The 8,032-nt window shown below is 43.9% G+C and overlaps 1 protein-coding gene across 1 annotated transcript; it reads right to left on the bottom strand.

Annotated features, from left to right (window-relative positions):
- Positions 1–5,429: 5,429 nt before the first annotated feature.
- On the bottom strand, positions 5,430–7,306 carry HTR5A (5-hydroxytryptamine receptor 5A). Its single transcript, XM_030198462.1, has 2 exons — positions 6,605–7,306; positions 5,430–6,130 (listed from the first exon to the last, which is right to left on the bottom strand). The coding sequence occupies exons 1-2, from the start codon at positions 7,304–7,306 to the stop codon at positions 5,798–5,800; spliced, it is 1,035 nt and encodes a 344-aa protein (XP_030054322.1). The 3' UTR covers positions 5,430–5,797.
- Between the last annotated feature and the right edge of the window lie 726 nt (positions 7,307–8,032).

Here is an 8,032-nt window from a genome sequence, read left to right as displayed (position 1 = left end):
CTCTTTTATCAAGCCACACTAGTGGCACCCGGTACGGTAATACCAACAAAGTTATAGTAGTGGTGGACTGTGAACCTGCAGACCCTGGTTCAAAGCCCAGTGTGGCTCTTTGTGACTTTTATTTTTTTTTAATTATGAGCCCTCCAGAGACAGAAAAATACCTACTGTGACGTCCTTTAATCCCTCCAGTGGAGAACTTCTCAATTGGAGCACCTCACGGTAACTTGTACGAACTGGGTAACAGATCTAAATACCAGCATCTAACTTTTGGACATGGACATCTCTTTCCCTTCTAAAATCTGAGTTGGACATCCATATTTCGGCCCCTCCCTAGTCCCATCCAAAACATACCCAGATCACATCCCCTTACCGTAAGGACAACCTGCAGTTTTACACATCCATATTCTGCATTTATAAAATCAGGATTTGGACATCTAAATGCTGGTTTTCAGACATCCAGAACAGAACTAAAGCATCTAAAATAAGGGCCATAGTTTATGTGAGCAAGTGGCCAAAAAAAGTTAAGACCTGATATTGGACCCCATCTCCCTAAATTCAAATGTGGGCCTCTTAGCCCAAACTCCCTAAACCAGAAGGCTCTCTGAAAGTTCTTCACAAAGTCCCCTTCATCTCCTTCCCAGGGAAAAAGATTGGTCTCACCTTAAGGTTCAAGAAGCCTCCCACTCACCCACCCCCAAATCCTCTGTTATGCCTACAACTTGCCCCTGAACCTTCACTAGTAGAAGAGAAAATGTTTCCCTTCTGCGGGCTACAGTGATAAATACAAAACTGCACTGCTACTAATACTACTACTTATCATTTCTATAGCGCTACTAGATGTATGCAGCACTGTACACTTGAACATGAAGCGATAGTCTCTGCTCGACAGAGCTTACAATCTAATTAGGCCAGACAAACAGGACAAATAAGAGATAAGGGAATTACTAAGGTGGGAATGATAAAATATGGGTACTGAACAAGTGAATAAGGGTTAAGAGTTAAAAGCAGCATCAAAAAGATTTGAAGATGGCTGACAAACTAGCTTCTAGTCCAAGAATATCTAAGGGGTGGTAAAGAGCTTTGCATGTCCAGAGGACTGTCTGTGTTTTGATGGACAATGGGGAGATTCATGGGCAGAGCCCACAAAGCCTGTATTTATTTATTACATTTGTACCCCGCGCTTTCCCACACTTTGCAGGCTCAATGCGGCTTACATAGTAAACACAATTACAATCACAAGCCTTTAAGGAGAATATTTTAAATTGTAGTAAACATAGTGAAAGTGGGGCTTTGAGGAAAAGTGAGTTGAGCAAGCCAGGAGGAAACAAAGGAAGGGTAAGCAAAAGGAAAGATACTGGAAGGGGTAAGGAGAGGAAGGATGGAGTGGAAAAGATAAAGGGCAAAGGATGTAATCTGGGGAGCCTGGGTACCCATCCTTCTTCGCGTGGGGCAACCTAATATACAGAGTGCAGCATGACAATATGGTTGCATTATCTTCAATGTAGCAATGCGCTGCTATGTTTTGCATATTATTAATTAACTGGTAGTTAGCACATATACCCCCAATTTATAGTCATGTCAGTGTAAAGTCAGAACCATCTATCAGAAAACTACCAGTGTTGAGCTAATAATGAAATAAGGAAAGAAAATGTTATCACTTATATTGCAGGCATCATGTTATACTACTCCCAGAAGCACGGGAAAGACAGTTCATAGACATGAAAATATACAATATTAAAGCAAGGTTCAGACACAGCAGAACCTGAAGAACCACTGTAGTTGGGTATGATGGGTCTAGTGTATCTGGCATTTCAACAGAGATTTCTTTTCAATTTGTACACTGCAAACTGTCTCTTGCAGCATTCCTCATCTCTAAAAGGTTTCTGAGGAAATCAGATAATCCATCAAGGAACCTTGCCACACATTTCTCCTTCTCATCATCGATCCTGCCCCTAGCTTCAACATAAAAAGGACATTTTCAGAAAACATGGTGCACTTCTAATGTCTTTTAACCTGTGCTGTTCGAAATCTAGAAATTATTTGAAATCTAAAAAAATGAGTTCTTTTAAATAAAATGGCCACTAATGACCCCAGAGGCAGCCCAAGGCAATCTGCCGCCTGAAGCAGGGATGAGATAGTGCCTCGGCCCCCTTCCCCCCCCCCCATTAAGTCCAACATGTTTACACATTCTCTCTGCCAACTCCCTCCCCCCCCCCCACCCCCGCCAGCCATGGTCTGGCATCTCCCCCTCACTCCCTTCCTTCCATCCTCCCTCCCTCAACCCCTCTCCCCAAGCCTACTTTCTTTTTTTGTTTTTGCTGTTTTCAAAAGTTGGCGGCAGAAGCGATCCCCATATGCTGCCCTGCTGCCGGCACAGGTGTCTCTTCTGTATTGCAGCCCGCCTCCGAGGAAACAGGAAGTTACATCAGAGAGGCAGCCTGCAGTACAGAGGAAATGCCAGTGCAGGCAGCAAGGTAGTATATAGGGATCGCTGCTGCCGACAACTTTTGAAAAACAAAAAAAGAAGGTAGACCGAGGAGGGGAGTTGAGGAAGGAAGGAGGGGAAAGATGTCACTCCATAAAGAGTGCCGCCTGAGGCCCCCGCCTCAGTTAGCTTATTGGTAGGGCTGCCACTGAATGACCCTCTGATAAGCAAAATGTCACAGATCCCAGGCTGGAAACCAGTCACATAAAATAGTTAATGTTTCTTTCTACATGTGCTGCAAAATGTGTCTTGCTGCTCACAGTCCAGAGGTTTAAGGGAAAGGGACTTTGCCTTTCTATGGTTACAATCAAAGCAGTTTACATATTATATACAGGTACTTATTTTGTACCTGTGGCAATGGAGGGTTAAGTGACTTGCCCAGAGTCACAAGGAGTTGCAGTGGGAATTAAACCCACTTCCCCAAGATCAAAGTCCACTGCACTAACCACTAGGCTATGCCTTGAAGGCACAACTGGAAAATCCTATTCCTGCCTATATAAGATTTCCATTCCTTATTTCCCAAGATACTAGAATTTTACATAAAAGTCACAGTTAGAATTCTTTATAACAAATGTATTGTTTAAAATAATGAGCATTCCATGCAGAAAAGCAATGTCTTAAGTGAAGTGATTTGGTTTCATCTTTCTATTTATATCTGGGGAAAAACACCAATAAAGGGATCTTTTTCCTAAGCTGTAGTAATAAACGGTCTTACCTTTTTATGTGGGTCATTCCCACTCACTAAGGCCATTTTTACGGTGGCAGTAAAAATAAACCCTGATTCCATTAATGGACCCACACTAATGTTGCCATTAGCATGTCCAGTTTGTAGGTGGTAAGGGCTCCTGCATTTTCCATGCACTAACCAGTTAGCATAGGGTAACATAGATGTGCTAGCTGGTTAGTGTACGATGGGACTTGATGCACTGCCTTGCTGTGGTTACAATTAAAGCAGTTTACACATCATACATAGGTACTTATTTTGTACCTGGGGAAATGGAGAGATAGGTGACTTGCCCAATGCCACAGGGAGCTGCAGTGGGAATTGAACCCACCATGCCAGGTCCTCAGGCTGCTGCACTAACCACTAGACCCACTTCCTGCCCCTTAATTGGTGAAGTAATGCAGTTTACTAAACAAACACCCAAGGTATCCACATTTCACCGAAAGGTTGCATCAGGAGTAAAGCTGCAGTACAAACATATACAATAATTAAAATTATGCACATACATCATAAAATTAACTCATAATATCAGAACATAAACAAATCATAAAAACCAAAATGTAGCACTCAAAATAACAACTACATAACAAATTTGTAATTGTAAAGTGTAACTCATAACATGAATGAAACAAATATGTGGCAAGCATAAAAGACTACATAATTAGGTGTATTAGTAAAACATAACAAATAAATAAATTCACATTATTATTGAAATCAACCAGTGTAGGATGCAAGTATAAATGTGTCATTTCAGGCAACAGCAATCGGTGTACAAACACATAAAAGTAAAAATCTGTATAAACAGGTAAAAAAACACCAAAGAGAACACATTCCTAAAGGGGAATATATAATAGACTTTCCCCTAATAGTCGATTCTTTTCAAAACATCCTACAAGACAACAGTAGTAAAAGGCATTGAGTATAAAAGCACAAAATGTTCTTCCTTCTTCCAAAACAAGAGGCTTAAAAGCAAAGCTACTCACAAGACTCTTCCTTCAGAGCAGCAGCATCTCCCCCCCCCCCCCCACCACACAGCAACAGAGAATCTGCTTTGTTGTTGAATACTACTAGTTTTACTCAGTACTGTTGGGGTCAAAGGTCATAAATTAGTTGAATAAATATATTTTTTTTTAAAGGAAGCTTTCCAATTAAAAAAAAACACGTTAGTGCATCCCATTCAGGCCATTTCTGCTGTGTTATGTGTGCATTAGCACCCTAGTAAAAGGATCCCCAAGTTTGTACATGCTAGTACCCTACAGCACTGCTAGTTCTATAACAGATTGGCTAACTAGTGCAGCAGGCATGCGCATGAGTAATACCAATTTTCTATGGAAAAGTATGCACACACTTTCCCTTTGAAAATGACCCCACAGAAAGTGCATGCACACATTTAAACCCGCTGTTCCCGGCCTAGATTTTAGAACCTATGCACACAAGGAGTAGCCTAGTGGTTAGTGCAGCAGACTTTGATCCTGGGGAATTGGGCTCAATCCCCACTGCAGCTCCTTGTGACCTTGCGCAAGTCACTTAACCCTCCATTACCCCAGGTACCAATAAGTACATGTATATACTATGTAAACCGCTTTGAATGTAGTTGTAAAAACCACAGAAAGGTGGTATATCACGTCCCATTGCCAAATGCCATTTTCTCCCCCCCCCCCCCCCGAATATCTCCACTCAAGTCACATACGTATATGTACATATAGGTTGTTATGCACGTGTAGTGTGGTTATTCGTTTCTTGGCATAGAACAGCTGCTGAAATGCTTTGTAAAATTACTCCCTCTGTGAACCCCCCCCCCAAAAAAAAAGATATGCCTATTAAAAAGAATGAAGTGTAAATCGTGGGTAGGCTCTCCCTCTATCGTACACTCAAACTACAGATTCCCAGTTTAAAATGCAGTTATACATTCCAGAAACTAAAAAAGAAAAAAAAAGAAAAGAAATGTTGGACCTGGATGTAACATTTCATGAAATAATGAGCAACCCCTAACTTACACCACCGGTATACTGCAGTTGAATTAGGAAATCTGCATATTATTATTCAGAAAGACACCAATTACTGAGCATCTAGAAAGGGATGAAACAAAGGTGCCCAGCTGTTTCACTGTGTGCTTGATCCACAGAGTGAAGCTTTATTTAAATATATTTACATATAATTATATGGAGCTTGTAGCTTACAAAATGTTTTAGCCAGTTCAACAGTTTAAATCCTGTTCAATTCCTATATATTCAGGACTCTTTCTCTTAAAAGAAAGTATCATACCTGTACCAGGTAGAAGAAGAATTAGTTCGCATAGCAGCCCTTCTCCTGTATTAATACTGCTTGGGTACCGAAACATGTAATTGTACAGTACAATACTGGAAGTACACCTTAACCTTCACAACAGATCTCTGAGATTGTCCTCCAGAAAAGGGTAAGAAGGCTTGTCTATACACATATCCTCCCTACACAATTTACACACACACACACACAAACTCCCCCACTTGGACTCAGTACATAATGCTGCCAGGGTCCAAGGTCAGGGTCCAGCACAGGCAATGTCCAAAGCTGTACCCTTCAGCCTGCAGTGGGCACACTCGGCCACTTCATCTCTGCATGGAGAACAGGTTTCTGAATGCGTTGTTATAGTTCTTGTTAAATGCTGTGTAGATGAGGGGGTTGAAAAAAGAGTTTGAATACCCGAGCCATAGAAAGATACTCTTCCAGATGGGTGGGATGTCGCAGGAGCAGAGTGGGATAATCAGTTCAGTGACGAAGAAAGGTATCCAACACAAGACAAAAACCCCAATGAGGATCCCCACCATCAAGGCAGCTCGCTTCTCTTTCTGCTCCCTCCAAGTGTCCCCATCTGTCTGGAAAGTGACGGTGGCATGGCGAACTCTGAAGACCATCTGCGGCTGCTGGGACGCCTCTTTCACCTGGAAAAGACCAAGAGCTATTGTCAGGGGCCAAAATCTCAAAGGACAGGGGTGGTCTATTTTAATGTTTATCTGCTGTCATACTATGACTTTCAAGATAGGCTGTCTTTCAAAAAAAAAAACGGATGACTAAAACATAAGATCTAATGCCAACAGTGCACTGTTACGGGGGGGGGGGGGGGGGGGGGGGGGATGCACATTTAAAGCTTTAAACGCCTTCCTTTTCAGAGACGTCTCTGATTTTTGTTCTCTGCCCTTTAGTGCCCCTTCTGATTTTCTCTGTAAAGGTTGAGAAGTATAATTGGTTTATGATTCACACTGATTCTTCTAACAACCTGCGGAAAAGGATGTTCGGAGCTATTTAAAAAAAAAAAAAAAAAACCTACACATTTAACTAGCTTTGTACTTGCATTATCAGTTAAAAATTAAACCTCATAGCTCGTAAAGTAGGGGGGTATTGACAAATTCACAAACCTCTACAACTTCTGGCATGGGTGTGATGGTGTTTGTCTTCCTGGATCCAATCCGAAACTTAGCAGCTTTGTATATTTTCCAGTACACAAAAAGAACTACGCAAAGGGGGAGGTAAAAGGCTCCAAAAGTGGAAAAGATAGTATAGGACGGCTCCTGACTTACTTGACACTCCTCATTCACCTCCGAGTAGGTCTCCCCCCAGCCAAAAAGGGGGGCGAGAGAAATAATGGCGGACAGCACCCAGGTCATGACAATCATCACGTTAGAGATCCTCTTCCTGGTTTTCAGAGTGTACTCCAGGTGCCGGGTGATGGACCAGTATCGGTCCAGGGCGATGGCTGTCACGTTCCAGATGCTGGCTGTGCAGCAGAGGACGTCGAGGGAGATCCAGAGGTGGCACAGGATCCTGCCAAGCCTCCAGCGCCTGCCGTTCAGCTCGTGCACCAGGCTCAGGGGCATCACCAAGGCGGCCACCATCACGTCGGAAATGGCCATGGAGGCCACCAAGTTGTGGGGCACGCGGTGGAAAGTCCGGACTCTCAGGATGGTCACCAGGACCAGAACGTTCCACAGGAAAGTGGCCACCACCAGCATGGCCAGCAAAGTTAAGGTCAGCACGCTGAACACCGAGATCATGGGCTGCCTGCCCGGGTCCTCCGAGCCTTTGCTGGCATTGCCTAGGACCGTGAGGTTCCGATCCATGCTGTAACTCACCTTGAATGAAGGCCACCGAGGAAAAGCAAACGCAGGCACTCAGACCACCAGTGCCGCAGCTAATGCTCCTTCTGTACCAGTCCAGGGTCCGACGAATAAAAGTTTCTGCAAATCAGCGATCTCCAAAACAGCCATGATCCTGAGGGGTAGCAGGCAACCTGGGAGCCGAGTACGAGTAACAAATGATGTAAAAAAAGAGATGCCAAGGTAGGGGCAACTTGAAGTGACCTTTAAAAACGCAGAAATAGCTTTTCAGCCTCAATTGGGGAAGATAGATCCTTTAGTAGACTTCACAGTTTCAGCGTTTTGTGTACAGCGGTTGTGATGGGCAGGCAAAAGCCCCCAGAGAGAGGGAGGCAGGTAGCAGCCGGTGGGAACAGCTTTTTAGCCCCTGCTTGGAAGATCTGACAGCCTCCATCCTCAGCTCTGCAGCCCAGATCCACGACCCAAGGCAACTTTAGAACCTGCCCCTAGTGCCCTGCTGTCTCCGACGTCACACCGGGGCCATCAGCCGACCCCTGGCGTTTGCAAACCCTGCAGCAGCTGCAGCATGACTTTAGCTGGATTCTGTTGCTCCTCCGTGGGAGGAGGGAGATGAGGGTGGGGGAGGGGCCCTTTCTTTTCAGCAGGTTAACCATGGGGTGTTTGAGTCAAGCAGCTTCAGCCGGGACTCTAGTCTATTCCTCAGCAAAAGACAGGATCAAACGTGCCAGT

The sequence above is a fragment of the Microcaecilia unicolor genome, chromosome 1, assembly GCF_901765095.1.
Source record: "Microcaecilia unicolor chromosome 1, aMicUni1.1, whole genome shotgun sequence".
Taxonomy (NCBI): domain Eukaryota; kingdom Metazoa; phylum Chordata; class Amphibia; order Gymnophiona; family Siphonopidae; genus Microcaecilia; species Microcaecilia unicolor.
Note: the sequence above shows the minus strand (reverse complement) of the source record. Positions and strands in the feature narration are given on the sequence as shown.

Excerpts from the sequence above, each read along its gene's own strand:
- HTR5A (XM_030198462.1), bottom strand. The coding sequence starts at position 7,306 with ATGGATCGGAACCTCACGGTCCTAGGCAATGCCAGCAAAGGCTCGGAG. Across the intron at positions 6,131-6,604 it reads CCATGCCAGAAGTTGTAGAG|GTGAAAGAGGCGTCCCAGCA; the intron begins GTTTGTGAATTT and ends GGTCTTTTCCAG.